Raw genomic sequence first — 20,094 nt, 5'->3', positions numbered from 1 at the left:
AAAGTGAACACTATTAATTGAAATCTCTGGTTCGTCACAGACCAAGGCATATCCTCAGTTGGAAACATGTACCAGTGCTTGAAGTAATACTAATGTGCTATTCCATCAAGCAACCAAGAGAGCCAGCAAGGAATCTGTGCAACAAAGTCAAAACTTTGTTTGACAAATACTACAACACATAACAGAAAAGGAGCAAGCCTCATGAGAGGCATTTACACTGGCCACTGTTAGCATTTGTGTAAGCCTGTCAAATGAATGCAGAAACCATATGGACAGGATCCAGAAATGATCTTAGAAATGTAACATGTAAGCATAGGATATAGCTATTATTCACTAAAAATGCCCAAGGAGATTGTTAAAGTCAGTTGAGGGGTTTTTCTCTCCTTCCCACCCCCTCACTCACTCACATAGGTGAACCTAAAATCAAAATCAATGTTAAAAGCAACTCCAGATTTGCCAGACTGAGATTTAAGTTTCAGTTCTCTCACCATGGAATCCAGTGTATACATCTATACCGGATCTACAATTTATATGTTACTAAAAATGAATAAATCTTGACATATTCACAAAATTAAGTGAATTGCAAAGAAATTCCAAGTTTTAATGACATTCACAAATACAAATCACACATTCTTCCCGCTCCCACAAAAGTGCAAAAATATCGAACTGCTGCTTGGTCCACAAATACGTCAGGTACAAAAGAGAAGCAGTTACTGCTGCCGCCGCAGTCCAATTGTGGTCCCACAAAAGCCAGTTTCATTTGGAGAAATTCAGCGCCCAAAGATAGAGTTCAATTCTAGTAGGATTAACTCTACAATCTGGTTCTGATATACTGTGTGAACTGCTATGTTACAAGTCTCTTTCTCTGGCTTTAACAGGGTTGGACCAAATACTATAGCTATGCTTTGATAGGTCATTCGGTTCTTCTCTCCGTTTTCTACAATTCTGAGAAAGAAAACACACAAACAAATTCAATTTACATCACAAATAAGAGGGCAATTATTGAAAGAATATACCTAGCAACTGTACACAGAGGTACTCTTAAGGCTGTTTGTGTGCATACACACCCCTCCACCTAAGCATTGGCTACCCCGTCTCTTCACTACATGTATTCAAATGCCACATTTGCCAACGATGAACTGAATGAAACAGCCCAAGTTTCCAAAGAGCTCCATGCTGGCAGTATAACTCTGTGGAACTTTATATTATGTCCTTTGTATTACACAGCCACAATTTCTCATTGCTGAGGTATCTGGCCACGCGCATTAGCACCCTTCAGTGTGCATTAAGGCTCTTAAGTCACAGTTAATTTGCTTTATCACTCTCAAATCACAAGTTTTTCATTCAACTGAGTTATTAAAGCTATGCTTGATCTCACTTTTCTGGGAGGGAGGTGGCCAAGGTTGGGACTCACTGGGTTAGGCAATTACCAGAGGAAAACTGAACTTCATCATACTTATTCAGGCAAAATACATAAATCACATTTCCCTTCCATGCATTTCTTACCTCTTGAGGTGTCTGAAGAGCACCTGCATGGTATCTTGATTTGGCTTCGGCAACTGTTTAATCAGCTCTCTTACAGCATGAACACGCTGTCTGGGCTCTTGTTCTGGAGAGAGGGGAGAGACACAATTTTCATAAACAGTGAAAAGCCATGTATTGAGCTTGATTTTGAAGATATTTACTAATGCACACTACCACCTACTGGCAAAGGCTAATAATGCCATGCACCACGACAGGCTAAACGTGTAGAGAGAGGGAACATGAAACAGGATCTCTCTGCTATTTATATTGGTCAGTCTTTATGCACACTAAATCAATGCAATTCAGACATGAAAGATTGCAATTCTCGGAAATCAGTATAAGAGCATTTCAGTGTTCCAGGGCTTTTTTGTAGCAGACCTTCATATTGCCATACTTTATTAAACAAATGTCAAAAGGGAGAGTCCAGCGTGAAGGTCTGAATTAGGAATCATTAGCAAATATGACACCAAACTTGCTATCAACAAAGTGTTTGGAACCTGGATACCTCAAGGATCTTTTCCTCCATATGTGTCTTTTTTGATGGTAAACCATTTTGGGTTTCTCAGGCAAGAAGGGGAGAGTAAAAATATTCAACACTGCCACTGTGTCCCATTCCCCCCCCCCCACATGGCTACTGCTCTAAAATGGCTGACACAGTGATATCACAGTGGTATCTTACAGTGAAAAGTCTCTTTGGCACAGACTTACTGATTGCATTGACAAAGTCATTGAAATGACTATAAGTGAACAGTGGTTCTGGGAGTTCTCTAAAAAACATTTTCAGAGCTCCTGTGATGACATGGATATCTTCCCATTTACTGTCGTTCAAGTCCAGTTTTTCATCTGAAAAAGGAAGTGCCAGAAATACAACTTGTTAGCTCAACTGTGAACCATGATGACCTATAACACAGGCCTACAAAACTGAGGGTCAGAAAAGTTTTTCCCAAACTTTATGGTGGTTGGATATGAATTTGGGGTGCCGATTCAAAAAATGGCATCCGTTTTGCCCTAATGTCTAGTTTTGGAGATATAGTATAGCCTCATTAGTGAATGGTTCAAGCAGCTTCCTCATGAAGAAGCCATGCTGTAGGCTTCCTCAAGCTGCTTGAACCATTCAATAAAGAGTCATTTTTGGAATCAGCACCCCAAAAATACCCAAGAATTGGTGTAATGTTAAAGGAAGCAAAATATGTGTTGGCCTGTGTAATGGATGTTCACTTCCATAATTCATAGCCATGAATGCAATACCCAAATAATAAGGTAAGCAAGGATAACCTGCTAAAGTATTCACACTGAAAATTAAAAACCTTATGCAATAGGAGGGAGACCAAGCAGAATAACTCCCTCCATTTCCTAACTTTCTGTATAATGTGTTCTGATATCTTGTATTAAGTGCTTATAAATCAACTAAGACTAAGCAATTATTCTAGTTTGATTTTGCAAACTAAACAAGACACTTGTGGTGCAATTATCAGGAAATGCAGGATATAAAACTGTATACTATACATACAAATTGTTGCATACAGGAACTTACCATGATTAACTGCAAATCTTAGCTTCTGTATTACTGCAAGATTGCCACTAACTCTGTACAACCCATCAACATCCAAACCTAGAATAAATTCAGAATTGTGGTCAGTTAGTGGTTTGCCAAAGATCATCAGGTCTGGTTGCATACATGAGATGTTTTTGTTTTTTGAGATGTTTTGCATACATGAGATGTTTTGTCTATGTTTGGGATCATTAGAAAAGGCATTGAGAACAAAACGGCTAATATTATAATGCCGTTGTACAAATCGATGGTAAGGCCACACCTGGAGTATTGTGTTCAGTTCTGGTCACCGCATCTCAAAAAAGACATAGTGGAAATGGAAAAGGTGCAAAAGAGAGTGACTAAGATGATTACGGGCCTGGGGCACCTTCCTTATGAGGAAACGCTACGGCATTTGGGCCTCTTCAGCCTAGAAAAGAGGCGCCTCAGGGGGGACATGACTGAGACATACAAAATTATGCAGGGGATGGACAGAGTGGATAGGGAGATGCTCTTTACACTCTCACATAACACCAGAACCAGGGGACATCCACTAAAATTGAGTGTTGGGAGAGTTAGAACAGACAAAAGAAAATATTTCTTTACTCAGCGTGTGGTTGGTCTGTGGAACTCCTTGCCACAGGATGTGGTGATGGCATCTGGCCTGGACACCTTTAAAAGGGGATTGGACAAGTTTCTGGAGGAAAAATCCATTACGGGTTACAAGCTATGATGTGCATGTACAACCTCCTGATATCAGAAATGGGCTATGCCAGATGCAAGGGAGGGCACCAGAATGAGGTCTCTTGTTATCTGGTGTGCTCCCTGGGGCATTTGGTGGGCCGCTGTGAGACACAGGAAGCTGGACTAGATGGGCCTATGGCCTGACCCAGTGGGGCTGTTCTTATGTTCTTAAAAGGAAAGTCATAATGGAAACTTCAAAAGGAAATTAAAAATTATGCTGCAATAAGAGCCAGGTTTAAAATACTGTATTTTAACCTGTTCACCTCCAGAGGTTGCTCAACTTGCCAGAAAGATTGAGGAAAGATGGAAGAACTTTTCAAAGTGTCAGAGATAACATTCTCAGCTCCCATTTGGAAGCTGTCCCAGCCAAAGGGTCATGGAGATTTGGAACATATGCTCCACCATATATTTGTCATTATGTTGCTACCATCAGTCATCCTAGAATTTATGGAGTTGACACAGCCTCCCTTTTAGAAACAATTTTGTCATCAAAATCATGGTGAATGAAATGAGCCTTGGTCAATACCAATAAAGATCTCTCTCACAGTTGATCATTTAGCAGAAAGGGATGAGGGCACCCCTGCTGAATACTATGCAAACATCTATCATCAAACAAGCCACCTTTTTCATTGGAGTAGCTTTGATTGCAAGTGCAGTCTTAATTGGTAATGTGAAATTAAGGTATGATGTGCTATATAGTATCTGAGAAGGGCCCTAAAGAGATGAAAGAATAGTTAGGAGGAGGAGCCAACAGTGGATGAACAGACATGTCTCCAGGGGCTCCTGAGAGAGAGTCTGTTTCCCCCCCCCAAAAAAACTGCAGGTTTGAAGAGGATCTGAAGATCTTTATCAGGAGAGATAAGATCTTTCCACGGTGCAGGTATCTGAGAGTTTGAAAGCCCAACCGGGGGGGAGGGGCTTTCTTCTCGGAAACCTAATCATCCGGGACAGTACTTGGGGCGGTGAAGTGTCTGCAATCAAGGTGCTGGCTGCGTGCTAAGATACCATATGGAAGAAAAAGCATGAAGCGTAAAGTTTAAGTTGGAAATTTAAGATATGTGTTAATATTGTCCTCGGCTTTGATTGACTGATGGCTAAAAGCCCTGGATACACTGAAGGCGTTAATGAGAAACTTTTTAAGGATGTTGAAAGTGATCTTTATCTTTGTAGTGGAATAAATCGGTAGTGGATTATAACTATAAATATAATTTGGTGTGTGGAATAAAATCCAGAGTTGCTTGTGGACATAATTTTCATTAGATTTGAAAGAGTTTTGTCTTCTTCAGACTGTTTCTTCGTTTTGTTTTTCTCCATTAACCACACTGTTATCTGTAAGAAAAATTCAAAGAATGCTTGACTGAAAAAACATGTGGTGAAAGTAAGGGGAATAATATGCTGTGGACATCTTGTGGATTAGAGAGAAATTGCAAGATGGAGCCTGTTCCAGATATTTGGACTCAAATGATTCTTAAAAATTTTGGAAAAATTGCTCACAATGAGAAGACAGCAGTTGAGTTGGTCCTTGCAGATTCAGGCCAGTTTAAAGACTCTCTCTCTCAACAGATAGATGTGTACAAGGAGCAACTGGAAGATGTGAAGAAACAAGTAGAAGATACACAGAAGGAGAAAGTGGAAAAGATGATGGTGAGGGATTAAATCATCATCAGAAGAGTGGATACAGAAATTAGAAGAGTGGAAAACCAACAGGATCTAAAGGGGACGCTGATGAAGACTGAAATAGAGAAGATGGACAGAGTAACGTGGGTGCACAAAATACAAAATCTGTTGGAACAAGAAGGAGAAAACATATCCCAGTTAACTGAAAGAATGAACATACCTTATACAAGAAAGTGTGGGCTTATTGGATTCTGTTATAGAGATAAATGATTAAAGATATTACAGGAGAAAAAATGGAAAGAAAGAAAAAGAAACCTGAGGGATAAAGAAAATTGGAGGATTTTATTTAGTTAATAACTGGTTTAAATTTACTTAAAAAACAAATACATATGAAATTGATATATATGAATTAGAATGAAATAGAAAAAATAGCTGGAAATGTCAGCGTGTGGATGAATTGTTTTATAGGTGGTTATTATGTTAAATGATAAAAAGTGAATATTTAGAAAATACATTATAGGGAATTAGGAAAAATCTATTTTATTTGATATAAAACTGATATATAACTGAGTAGAAGTAGCTGGAAGAATTGTTTTATATGTTGTTATAGTTTGGTAATTAGATTATTTTGTTTTAATATTAATGAGTAATTAAAGTAACTTTATGTTTGATAGAAAGTGAAAATTTAGAAAATATAGTACAGGGCATTAGGGGAAATTTAGTATATATTATATAAATAAATGGATAAACTAATAAGAGGCAGAAGTAGGTAAGTAGTAGATTAGGATTAATCTACTGACACACATTAATCAGATATAGTATGATTAATGAGTAATGGTATATGGTATTTAGCACTCCTAAATGTATGTTATATGTTTGTATGTTTGTGTGTGTTAATTAAAAATAAATAAATAAATAAAGTGATGAAAGAAGAATTCTAGAAGGAACTACTATGGGTACACATTCATGACAAAAAGATCTGGTGACCATCTGTCAGTATTCCTCATGACAATGAGAAACAGCAAAGAGGAGGAAGGACACAGATGTGTCACTGATAAATATTTAATTCCTCATGCCCACAATCCAACACAGCTAATTGTGCTTGTCCATTGAAATAAATGAATCAAGTATGTCTAATTCTGGGGGGGAGGGGCCAGCCAGCAGCTGAGCAGACATGCCTTTCTCGAGCTCTTGAAAGGCACTCTGTTTTTCCCCGAAAACTGTGGATCTGAGAAGATCCAAGGACTGTTTGTCAGGAGAGACAAACTCCTCCATATGATGGTACGATTCCTGAGGAGATAAGGCCTGGCCAGGGGGGCTTTCCCAGGGGATTCCACTGTCTTGGCAGCAATGGTGAAGAATTCATTTTGAACCAAGCTGAAGGTTCCTGCAGGAAAAGAAGTTGAAAGACTTAAGTAAGTGTTATTCCATTTGTGTATGCTTAGCATGGACTGAGTAATCTGATTGCCTGATTTGGTTTTTTCTTGCCATGAGAAGAAGAGGAGGGGGAGTTCCTCCCAGCTGTTTATTGGTGTGAGGAGAAATCGTAAAAAAGATTTACCAAGCTTGTTATGGATATATGAAAATATAATTACAACTTTACAACTTTGAATTTTGGTGGATTACAAATTAACTGTCCTTGGATAAAGTTTGTGTATTGGAGTGTTATTGCCTTGGTTTGATGCTGTTGTTTGGGATTGCCTGAAAGAGTGGCTAGATTCCTGCAGACTGAGGAATGGTGTTGCCAAGGCTACAACTATAAACAAGATAAAGAAATATAAACAAAGCAAGAACAGTGCACCAGTGACATCTAGTGACATCTAGTTGGTTTAAAAAGACATTACAAGAACTGGATTTGTGTTTGTAAGTGGAGCAAGAAAGATAATACACTGAGGACATCTAGTGGTCTTAAAGAACATTGTGAGCAAAAGGTTTTACTTGACTTTATAATTTTCTTTTGATACTGTTGATGAGTGATTAAGGATTGATTGTTGATGTGATGTATAGATAACTGAAAGTGAAAGTGATTTGTTTGATAACAGATACTTGAACTCTACAGGAAGGAAGAATGAAGATGGTGGCTAAAACAGCGAAAGTTCGAAGCTTGCCAGTGTCGGACTTGGAAAATTAATACAAAAGGAATTGAAAGGGAAAGACTGGAAACAGACTATGCAAGATAAAAACTGTTGGCAATGGTACAGCAACAAATAAACCAATCTGAACAGACCCAAGCCAGTGTAGATGCTTTAACTAAACAATTAGATGAACTTATAAGAAAAGATCAAGATAAAATATTGGAGACAGAAGAAAACCAGCATGATGCGGAGACAATGTTAATGGAAATTCAGATAGATAGTGCAGCTTGAGTGGTGAGGATACAAAATATACCAGAAGAAAAAGGAGAAGTCATCTCGTGACAGATTGTCAGATTAATATCAGAATAAGTTGATACACCAATGGAGGAGATATTTAAAGAACTAGATCCAGTGAGAAGAGTGAGCACTTTTTATTTGGGAAAACATGAATTAAGAGAAATTTATGTGAAATTCATCAGAACTTTTTACAGAAATAAATTACTGAAGGCCTCACAGGAAAAGGAATAGATAGCGGACGACAATAAAGTCAAAATTTTGAGACATGTTCCATGGAGAGTGAGGAAGAAGAGAAAGAAAATAATGAATGTGGTGGAAATGGATACACTTTCAGAAATTTTGGATCACCAACAAAAACCGACACAAATTGAGTAATGGAAACCTTTTAATGTTGAAAATGAAGTTTTAGAAATATATGATAGGGCATTTAGATGATTGTATTACATATATAATTTGATATGATAGATGAATGATGAATGAAAAATGATATTAAGAGGTAAATTTAGAAAAGGGATTTGATTACGGTATGTAATGATTTATTGGTTTTAGCGATATATGATGATACATGATTTCCTGCACCCTCTGTGTGTGTGTGTGTGTGTGTGTGTGTGTGTGTGTGGTGAATTGTTATGTTTTTTGTTTCTGTTTTTTGTGTTATGTTTTTTTATATTTGTTTTTGAAAAATATTTTAAATTTTTTTTAAAAAAGTATGTCTAATTCTGCATTGGATTTTTGTCTATGGTTGCCGTCTTAAATTTACTTACCAGTAAGTCCTACTGAATTTAGTTGGAAACTTGCTATAGTTAAGCAAACTTGCTTAGGATTGGGCTGCAAGGCACTTTTGCTTTCTTTGGTATTAGAAGAATTTTCGGATGCATGAACTAATTTTTATCCAGGCAAGCAACTTATATTTGATGCAAGATCATCATGGAAAATTCAGATTCAGGGACACTTAACTGTATTTCCATGACTATGGATGGCATCTAGTATGTTTATAATACTGGGATTTCTGAGAATACCAGCACTGGTTTTTAAAGAGACACAAAGGCATACATATGTGTTAGACTGAGAAGATTTTTTACGTTCCTAGACATGGGGTTTCCAGCAGTAAAAGGGGGGAAAAGAGCTGCAACAAACTGCTGATGTGGTATCAATTCAATAAAAAAAATTACTGTAATTTTTTACTTCTCAAACATTTTCATTCGTATTTTAAGGAATATGAAATTTCCAGATGAGCCCTAAGAATATTGCCTATTGAAGTACTACAGTCACACCTGAAGGAGCCCTGCAATGTTTCTGTAGACAGCTCTGGAAACCCTGATATTGACCACCCCTAAAGGGTCCAGCCTGAGTGCATTTTGTTTCTCCCCCCCCCACCTTTCAAATGATGCTTTATTACTATGGATGGATAGAAACTGAAGGTTACCCCCACCCCCGAAAAGGACCAGATGAAAAAGTGTGCCCAGATCTACATTTGGAAATATTCAAAATAGCCTACCACTGGAAAATGAACACCTAAATACAGTGATGCCTCGCAAGACGAAATTCGTTCCGCGAGTCGTTCCATATTGCGAAAATTTCGTCTTGCGAAGCACGAATTAAAACAAACCAAAACAAAAAAATGCAAAAAAATTCATCTTGCGAAGCACAGCCATAGAAAAATTTGTCTTGCGAGTCACCAAAAAAATCGCAAAACACTTTCGTCTTGCAAGTTTTTCGTTGCGCGAGGCATTCGTCTTGCGAGGCATCACTGTATCTACATTTAAACAATACTGTCTAGAATTAAAAATAAAATCTTCCTCCTACCATGTTCTTCAACGTGCTCAATACACAGTTTCACAAATTTTGGCACAGTGCTGTTCTCTCTTTGACACAAGCTACTCAGATTACAACCAAATACTTGATCTGAAAACAGAGAAAGTTTAGAAGTGAGTTGGTGACCTTAAAAGTATTTTAAAACCAAAATACCAATATGAAAAAGGATGGTAACACTTTTGTGCTGATCCACAGGAAGATTCTTTTGTTGCCTACGCTTATACTCCAAGAGGGTCCAGGTTATGTTGCTTTTCTAACTGGATGCAGAACTCACAAACAATCTTATTATTCTCTATGGCTTTGGAGACTACATCCTTTATTATTTAAACTCCATTTTTTCTGTTAGACACACACAAATAAGATCACACCATTTAAAAAACAAATATAAGCAAAAACAGTAAGGAAAAAGCATCCAAACACAAGTTAAAAACTCAGATCTTCAAATGGTGTGCCCTTATCCAGGATCTTCAAAGTGAAGTTATAAATCATTTGTGGGGAGAGTAGATGCCCTACTAAGAAACCAGTACTAGTAAATTACTTGCAAAAATTTGCTATGAAAACAAACTGACCCTTGATATAGCCTTTTTCTCGGACTGCTTGCAACGTGGGTCTGCGGGTCAAAAATTTCTTTAGCTTTGTTTTGGTCTTCTTTTGTTCTGAAGAGTCAATGCTACTAGATATTTTTATTGCTGAAAGAAAGAAAAAACTGTATAGTATATGATAAGATTTAAGCTACAGATATTGTCCTATGGTCAGTCTAGTAAAATAGTCTGTGCTAAAGTTAGAAATTGCAAAGATATCGGTCCACATAATAATAGAAACACTAAACATAATACTTCTTTAGCACTTGGAATGTACAAAGCATTTCACATGCATTATCTTGATGTTATCCTTACAACAGTGCTTCTCAAATTTTTTAGCACCAGAATCCACTTTTTAGAATGACAATTGTAACCCAACAGAAGTGATGTCATTAACCCGGAAGTGATGTAATGGCCAAAAGTACATCATCAAGGAGGAACATTTTAAACACCCCCATATGACAAAATCAAATTAAGCAAGTAAATGAAAAGTTTACAATAAGTATACTTTAAAAATTATTTTTTAAAAAGTAGAATGCTCCAACCCCTCCCAAGCTGTCGCTGATCTGTTTAGAAAAAGCTTCCCAAACATTCCAAGGCTGCAATCCTATCCACACTTACCCAGGAGTAAGCCCCATTGACTATCGTTGTTAAAGGCATATACATAATAGCCTGTTAAAAGTCCAAATCTGTAACATTTTCCCAAATGCAGTCACATAGCATGGTAGCATCAAGTCTAATATATTAAAAATAAAATACACATTGAAATGGATGGGGACCCACCTGAAATTAGCTTGCAACCCATCTAGTGGGTCCTGATCCACAGTTTGAGAAACACTACCTTACAAGAAAAGTATTATCTCCATTCTGCAGCTAAGAAGCTGAGGCTGAGAGAGAGTGGACTGTCTAATGCTGCAAAATGAGTTCACAAAAACAGCATTGGAATGGAGAAGTCCTGATTCACAGCTCCATCTCTTAGCCACTATTCTTTACCCGCTCTCACAGTTGAATTTCTCCAATTATATAAATAAAAACACCCACACCCAATATAACAAACATAAAAAACTTGACCACTGTATTCTGTGTTGTTCAAGTTTCCGTGGGTCACATGGAACAGATTATAGCAGTCTGGCCAGGAAACTAACAGGGCACACACCACTGTGGTCACTCTCTGTCAAGAAGTGGCACAGCTAGCATTTCAACCAAAATTATTAGAATATTCTTCTGGCCACTATCTCAACTCCAAAGACATTTGGAGGTTTGAATCCAGCAACGCTAAGAACCTGCTCTCTTTCTGGCAGTGCAATCCCATTTAGAACCAGCATTTCCACTACCAAGAAAATATCTTCCAATAAAATGGAAACACCATGAACAATTCTGACCTGCCTGGATTAAGATTCAATATAGTCATAGACTTCATTATCAACCTTAGACTACTTCATAAGTAAAACTGCCAAAACTAGGACAGATTTACAGAAGCAGAATGAGAGTCCTCCAGTGATAAACCAGAAGACCTCTTAGCAGTTTCAATCATATATTGAAAAGCATGAGGAACAGAACAGATCTGCAGGGAACAGGCAGGAACAGAACCACAGCAAAACAGCAGCCCCTAACACCACAAGTGGATCCAAAAAGATGCCATGGTTGACAATAGCAAAGTTTCTCAAATGTCCTGGCGAAAAAAGATCTTTAAGAGGGGCCTCACTATAGAGCTTCTTTCAAATGTGCTCATTCACTTGTCTCTCAGCAATATAAAACTACCTATAAACAGGTTTTTACGTTAATTCAACTAGCCAAAACAAGCCAAAATGAAAAAGAGACAAGTGAATGCATTGCAAGACAAATATATTCAAGTATCCTGCCCACATTCTCAAGTATCAACAACTAAAATTTACCCAATACATTCTGACAGAGGAGGCCCAGACACCAGTCAACAACAGTCAAAGCCAGAATTGATATGGGTAATTTTATCCAGTTAACTGGACAGTTTTCATACATGATTATGATCAGGCACGTGATTCCCCTTCATTGTACATGGAGTCTGCAAATCATACTAGAGAGAATTAGCCCAACACATAGGTGCTTATTTCAACTTACAGCGAAGTTTTTTGGATTCTTTATGATCCTTTTCTTTGTCCTGTTTTTCCACCCCAGGAGAATCTGGCAGGTCATCGTCTAAAGCTTCATCAGACTCTACTGCCTATTAAGATTTTAGAAAAATATTCAGTGAGTGTTGTTCTTATAAAGTTTAACAGTTCCTCTAACCAAGAACACTGTTCTAATAAAAATAATTTCTAATAACCTGCACTGTCAATGGAAATGTTTCAGCAGTAGCAATAATTATAACTTCAGTTTACTTTGCTAATCTTCAGATCACATCCGTGTCTACACAGAAGTGTAAAATACAGTTAAGTCCTCAGTAAACATTTTTTCACTATAATGCTGAGGAGGAAAAAAATATGATTCCTGGCCAGGGCAACTGCCTGTGTGGAGTTTACACATTCTTCCCATGTCTGAGTTCTCTAATTACAATGGATTTCTCCCACATCCCAAAGATGTGCACAGTAGGTTAACTGGTGTGTTTAAATAGGGTAAATACTGTAATTATTTTACTTACTTTTATTAATCTTTCTTAAAATGTTTTACTATATAGAGCTCACATTTATTTTAATGTTTAAAATTAGAAGTGTTTTCGGGTCTTTATTTACAAGTTTGGTGATGTTTTCGCTACCAGAAATATGCTGCAGGAGCATAACTCTTATTTATGTATATCAGTTAATCTATGTCATGTCATTCATTATATGTTGAAAATCGTAATTTCCAAGAACCTATCAATGACATTAAATGAGGACTTACTGTACATATAACACATGCAAGCATGAAAGTCCCTTTACTAACAGATTAAAACAATATATATCATTATTTCAAGAACCTTTAGAATGTTCACGAAAGTCGGCAACCACTGACCCTAACACATTTTGTTATGAGAACCTGCACAGTAAATGACACCTTCTGTGTCATAAATTGGTTCTCCTCAATAAAAAAGCTCTCCCAGCACTTCAATACTTCATTTTCTTTAATAAGTTCTCTAAATAGACTTCTTTATTATTGGCACAGAACTGACATTCTAATACACCTATATTAAGCATACTAAGTTACATCTGGCTGTGCTCTCAAGAGTCACATATCTACGGAAAATGGTACCCATGGCAAGCACTGTCCAAACACAGAAGGCGAAATCATGGGGTGGGAAGCCAACCTGCCAAGTGAATTTATGCAAAAATCCATGGATACTAAGCCCCCCCAGCCCTAAAATTAAAAATAGTGCTCATTTACCTCTTTTTGGAGGTCCCCTAAAACCGGTGCAAAAATGCACCATTGGCAGTGGTGCAGAAACACACCATCGGTAGAATATGGGTAAGTCCGCACCTGGTGCCCCCCCTTCAGGTGGTGCCCAGGGCAGATGATCCCATTTGCCATAACCTAGTTACACCACTGCAAGAAAGTGTAAAATCAATAATGAAAATCCATAAATATCAAAATTAATGGCTTATGAATCCTAAGACCTTATTACAAGGCTTCCAACTTTTGCTCCCTATGACAGATTTAGATGTATTTATTATCTCCCTATCTTTAGCATTCTGCTCCAGGAAACTGAGCAGGTTGGTTCTCTCTCTCTCTCTCATCCCTTTCTTCCTATTTTTGTTGTTTGTTTCCGTGCAGTTCATAAAACTGGAAGTGACATGGGGGTCCGGGGAAGCCCCAGAGGCAGGGCCAGATCCCCCACAGATACCAGGGCATGCCTATTCTTTTATTGGTAAAATATAATCACTGTTCAATGCTCTGAGAATCTAGATGTACAAGCGGTGGTATCAGTAAGGGATCCATCCGGCCCAGACACCCTCGTGAATACAAAAAACTGATTAAAAAACCACAATTAGGCACCCTTTAAATCCTCCAAAGGTTGCCTCCAGAGGCTCTTCTGAGCCCCGGGGAAGCCTCCATAGGCCTCAGAAAGCCATCTAAAGTCTCTGGGAGGCTGCATTGGGAGGTTTCAAGTTGAATCTGGCTCCAGATCTGCAGATACAAAATTTGTGGATAAGCAGACTTAGCCTGTACCACATGAAAGCCTAGCCTTCAGTGCAAGATGGACAAAAATCCATTCCCAACCCCCTTTCCCTAACCTATTTCCTCTCCAAAGGCAGAAAGGAACCACATATCTGTATCAAGAGATTTAAAGGATAGCTTCACCTGATCAGCATTTCATTTTCAGATCAGCCATCTTGATTGCAATGAAGCTAATCAGAACCCAGACCAAGTGCAAAATATTACTGCTCAAAACAATAAAGGGAACACTTAAACAACACAATGTCACTCCAAGTCAATCACACTTCTGTGAAATCAAACTGTCCACCTAGGAAGCCACACCGATTGACAATCAAGTTCACATGCTGTTGCACAAATGGAGTAGACAACAGGTGGAAATCATAGGCAAGTAACAAGACACCCCCAATAAAGGAGTGGTTCTGCAGGTGGTGACCACAGACCACTTCGCAGTCCCTATGCTTTCTGGCTGATGTTTGGGTGACCTTTGAATGCTGGCGGTGCTGTCACTCTAGTGGCAGCATGAGGCGGAGTCTACAACCCACACAAGTGGCTCAGGTAGTGCAGCTCATCCAGGATGGCACATCAATGCGAGCTGTGGCAAGAAGGTTTGCTGTGTCTGTCAGTGTAGTGTCCAGAGCATGGAGGCACTATCAGGAGACAGGCCAGTACACCAAGAGACATGGAGCAGGCCGTAGGAGGGCAACAACCCAGCATCAGGACTGCTACCTCCGCCTTCGTGCCAGGAGGAACAGGAGGAGCACTGCCAGAGCCCTGCAAAATGACCTCCAGCAGGCCACAAATGTGCATGTGTCTGCTCAAATGGTCAGAAACAGACTCCATGAAGATGGTATGAGGGCCCGACGTCCACAGGTGGGAGTTGTGCTGACAGCCCAACACCGTGCAGGATGTATGGCATTTGCCAGGGAACACCAAAATTGGCAACCTCGCCACTGGCACCCTGTGCCCTTCACAGATGAAAGCAGGTTCACACTGAGCACATGTGACAGAGTCTGGAGACGGCAGGGAGAACGTTCTGCTGCCTGCAACATCCTCCAGCATGACCGGTTTGGCAGTGGGTCAGTAATGGTGTGGGGTGGCATTTCTTTGGGGAGGGCCACACAGCCCTCCATGTGCTCGCCAGAGGTAGCCTGACTGCCATTAGGTACCGAGATGAGATCCTCAGACCCCTTGTGAGACCATATGCTGGCGCGGTTGGCCCTGGGTTCCTCCTAATGCAAGACAATGCTAGACCTCATGTGGCTGGAGTGTGTCAGCAGTTCCTGCAAGATGAAGGCATTGATGCTATGGACTGGCCCGCCCACTCCCCAGACCTGAATACAATTGAGCACATCTGGGACATCATGTCTCGCTCCATCCACTAGCGCCACGTTGCACCACAGACTGTCCAGGAGTTGGCGGATGCTTTAGTCCAGGTCTGGGAGGCGATCCCTCAGGAGACTATCCGCCACCTCATCAGGAGCATGCCCAGGCGTTGTAGGGAGGTCATACAGGCACGTGGAGGCCACACACACTACTGAGCCTCATTTTGACTTGCTTTATGGACATTGCATCGAAGTTGGATCAGCCTGTAGTGTGTTTTTCCACTTCAATTTTGAGTATGACACCAAACCCAGACCTCCATGGGTTAATAAATGTGATTTCCATTGATGATTGTTGTGTGGTTTTGTTGTCAGCACATTCAACTATGTCAGGAACAAAGTATTTAATAGGAATATTTCCTTCATTCAGATCTCGGATGTGTTGTTTAAGTGTTCTCTTTATTGTTTTGAGCAGTGTATGTTCCTTATAAAACCACTCTTGCTTTTTGTCTTATTGCAAAGCTATCCCCACCACTGTTCTTCCTAAACATTCAAAAGAAAACAATTCAATTCTACATTCTGGTTCAACCTATTACTTGAATCAGTAATTTTAGATTCAAATATTTGTCATGCAGTTAACATTCAATCATGGGGCACAAGCTGAAGGGAGGGGTGGAAAAACAGCAAATTTTTTAAAAGTTACAATTTTAAGTACATACCTGATTACTGACAGCAGACTGAAGAACTGAAAGCCATTCATTAATATAAATGTCATTATCTGATTGTATTAATAATTCTGTTCCTTGCCGTGTTTTCAGCTTTAAAGAAAAAATAGGGTATTTGAATTAAATGTACATATTTCAAGTCTTCTCAAACAAGACAAGGTTTATACCCTGCAACTGCAATAATTACACATTATAGTTCTATACAAAAATATTTATATAATTTTTCAACAGCAAAAAAGTACTCAATACAAAAGTCCTCTATAGCACAACATTTTGTTCTAAGATTTGCAGATTGTAACACCAAATCTTTCACTTCATTCATCTATGTACAATTTTCAAGAATGATTTAGATATGAAAAGAATGGCTTTCTGACAGCAGAAGCTGAGACAGGTGTGTTAAGCTTTGACTTTTAAAACTGGAAATAGACAAATTCACAAAGGGAAAAAGTCTGAAGAAGTGATCCAATACTTCCTTGTTGACATGTTGCAAATACATTGTTCACATAGGCGATCCTGACCACTGTGGCACTCGGCAGGGAGGGGGGCAAGCCTAGAGGTGCTGTCCCCCTTCGAAGACCTCCAGAGGGCCTTAAATGTCACTTCCGGTTTTCAGTCAAAACCCGGAAGTGATTTTAAAGGTCCCTCTAAGGCCTTCTGGCCAGGCATGCCTGGGATGGTGATGGTGCCTCCCCAGCTGTGCCACCCAGGGTCGCTTGTGCCCTTGCAGCCCCACAAGCTACTGATTGTTTATGAAATGTTCATTATTAACCCTTTTACTTATAGTATTACATAGTTTCTGCAACTTTTGTGCTAAATATTACAAAAAATATTTTTGCGTATTTACCATATATAATTATTGCAATTGTGTGGTGTATATATTTGTCTTGCTGCTGTTCAACTAATGTTCCTTGTTATCCTCAATCTAAATATAACCCACTGAAACTTGGAATATAGTAGAGCCCCTTTAATCTAAAATAGCCAAGACTTATCTAACCTCTCTATATGTTGTCCCACATTTTAGAGCAGTAAGTAGGAGGTGGTTTTTTTCACTGACGACATAAAAACACCTAACACCGCTTTGTATGCTTCTCATTTTTGTAAAAACAAAACCCCAAAATCTGCAAAAAAGCCATTCTCTAACACTTCTAGATGCATGTGGTTGCATCTGCTAACACTATACCACCCATATCACCTAGTACACTTAAAAGTGATTATAATAATTAATAAAAATGTGCCCTTGGAATAAAAACACAACTTTCTACACTTCTAACTTTGGAAAACATTGAAATTTGCAACAAAAAAACCTGTTTTCACCCACCTCTACCAATATGTGCAAACCCTAAAGTACGCTAACTATTTTGAGATAGATTAACCACTATTAATTTTATTGTAACTATTAAGAAATGCTGATTCAGTCCCCACTTTTCTCTGCAATAGAGTTAGCACCCAAAATAAAGCCTGGGAAATAAAGGTGGAAAAGTCACCTCAATCACATTCTTCTTGCTAGATTTCTCCTTTGAAGCCCAATCTGTAACTGCACCTCTGAGATCCACTGTGAACTCTGGCTTAGACTGGTTGACCCCAAACTTCTAGGGAAGGAGGGAAAAAAGATGGTAAGCTTTCTTTAGAGGTGTTACAGACTTGAGGTATTATATCAGCTGCAAAACATATAGCTGCATGGTCTTCACAAAGTAAAACATTGTTGGAATGCAGTATTTTGTCACTATTCAAAACTTCTCAGCAGCATAATTTTGAGATCAAGCTACTTTCCTCATAGTGCCTCATTTTTATATGCTTAATATTCTTTTCTCCTAAATGAGAAATGTGTGATGGCTCAAGGTGAGGTGAGATTTGTCTTGTGGTTGTTGCTAGGCAATATTCTGCTATCAACATTTCCCCCTCCTTAATAGGGAGGAAGAGGAGAAAATGAAGGTGGAGAATAGGGGGTAGGCATTTTGCTATCCTCAAAACAGACTCCCTCCCCAGAGCTCTACATATAGCACTTACAGTGTCAAACCCTTAAGACAGTGATCCCAAACTGTCCCAAGGGTGTCATGGCAAACTCATAGGGGAACTGCAAGGTCTCTTCTTCCCAGCTTGCTGGGTCAATTCTTGTACAAGATTTCATGCAATGGCACTGAGACAGAGCACCATGGGTAGTTTGAGGACCACTGCCTTAAGATTATGAAAACATTTATTCAAATATTCCTACCCCAGCTTCCCACCTAAATGTTTTTAAAGCAACTAACTGGGAAATACTCATTTCAGCAAACTAAAATTAACATCTTATGTAGTAAGTGGAGCAGAGTGAGATAGTGCCATCTTGCTTGTCTAACTATGATGTATTATTTGGAAAAGGAAGAAGACAACCTTTAAGTACTTACCCAACTAGTTCCACCTCCTTGAGTCTTGGTAAACAACAATGAGGGACCTTGCAGTACAGCCCAAGATGACATCCAGTTCTTTCTATGGAAGAAGCAGACATTTGTAAAAAGTCAAGTACATTAAGTACTGAGACTGTCCACTGGGGCTTCAAAAATAATATTTTGTATTAGTGTGACTACAAATACATAAAAGTTAAAAGTTAATTTGGTTTACTCAAACCACAAGGAACATGAAAATTATGTAAAAACATTGCTTAATTATGAGGGACTACTCACAATAGTTCATATTTAAAAACCATGGCCTTCTGTTTGTAGATGCAACATATAGCTAAACTTACATTATCCTGACATTAATTGCTCAGCACTTTTATAGTGCTTCTTGAGTGTATTATTGTGATGCAGTCTTTATAACGATCCTTCAAAGTAAGTATTATTGTTCACACAAGCAGTTAGGAACTTAAGGCTGAGAGGGAATAGCTTGTCTATGGCCATCTAGTGAGTTCATGGAAGAGACAAGAGTTGAACTAGGGAAGTCCTGACGCACAACTCAGGGTGCAATCCTAACCCCTTATGTCAGTGCTTTCCAGCATTGGCATAGCTGTACCAATGGGACCTGTGCTGCATCCTGCAATTGGGTGTCACTCACAGAGGCCTCCTGAAAGTAAGGGAATGTTTGTTCCCTTACCTCAGAGCTGCATTACCCTTATGTCAGTGCTGGAAAGCACTGACTTAAGGGGTTAGGATTGCATCCTCAGTCTCTTAGCCATTACACTACTCCTCATTAGTAGCAGCATTTGCAAAGGTTGATTTCTATAACAGTCATCAAAGAAAAGCAATGAACGGCACACATCTTCATTTTATTTCCAGCTACAATTTTCAATAAAAATCTAAATACAGAAAGTGAGCAGAAACTGAATGATCTCTCATCAGTATTCCTTAGCTTAATGTTGGTCAACCAGGCTGAAGTCTTAACAATGCTGATCAGTTCCATAAGTTCTACTGAAATGAGTGCCACTCTGATTCAAATGTGCAAACAATTCCTTGTTGGCATCCTTCAGTCTCGTAAGACTATGGTATCACACTCTGAATAGTGGTTCTGGAACCAAGTGTCCTCTCCAGTGCACAAAGCCTGGGTAAAGTAGATATGGAGGATAGACTGTTACAAATGCAGCAAATCCCCCCTCTCTGTGTCGCTGAAATGGTCCAATGGAAAGGCAGAAGCCAATATGGTTGGTTCCAGCGGCGTCACAGGAGTTGCCAGAACTTGACTGTGTTCAGTCATGAACTGCCTCAGGGACTCTGACTCCAGATTTTGCTTCGAGGTTGACTCCTGAAGCCTTTTCCATAACTGGATGTAGCCACAAGGCAGTGGAGG

General features: G+C 39.1%; 1 protein-coding gene across 1 annotated transcript in view; it reads right to left on the bottom strand.

Annotated features, from left to right (window-relative positions):
- Positions 1-580: 580 nt before the first annotated feature.
- The window catches only part of ARHGAP12 (Rho GTPase activating protein 12), a 77,505-nt gene continuing 57,991 nt past the window's right edge, over positions 581-20,094 (bottom strand). Inside the window, exons 9-18 of the mRNA XM_066627774.1 lie at positions 18,720-18,797; positions 17,820-17,921; positions 16,330-16,428; positions 12,282-12,384; positions 10,173-10,292; positions 9,595-9,693; positions 3,059-3,136; positions 2,233-2,367; positions 1,507-1,609; positions 581-945 (exon numbers count right to left, since the gene is read on the bottom strand). Of these exons, the coding sequence (XP_066483871.1) occupies positions 771-945; positions 1,507-1,609; positions 2,233-2,367; positions 3,059-3,136; positions 9,595-9,693; positions 10,173-10,292; positions 12,282-12,384; positions 16,330-16,428; positions 17,820-17,921; positions 18,720-18,797 (1,092 nt within the window). The 3' untranslated portion in view covers positions 581-770. The remainder of the gene's footprint in view (positions 946-1,506; positions 1,610-2,232; positions 2,368-3,058; positions 3,137-9,594; positions 9,694-10,172; positions 10,293-12,281; positions 12,385-16,329; positions 16,429-17,819; positions 17,922-18,719; positions 18,798-20,094) is intronic.

This window comes from Tiliqua scincoides, chromosome 5 (assembly GCF_035046505.1).
Source record: "Tiliqua scincoides isolate rTilSci1 chromosome 5, rTilSci1.hap2, whole genome shotgun sequence".
Classification (NCBI taxonomy): Eukaryota; Metazoa; Chordata; class Lepidosauria; order Squamata; family Scincidae; genus Tiliqua; species Tiliqua scincoides.
Note: the sequence above shows the minus strand (reverse complement) of the source record. Positions and strands in the feature narration are given on the sequence as shown.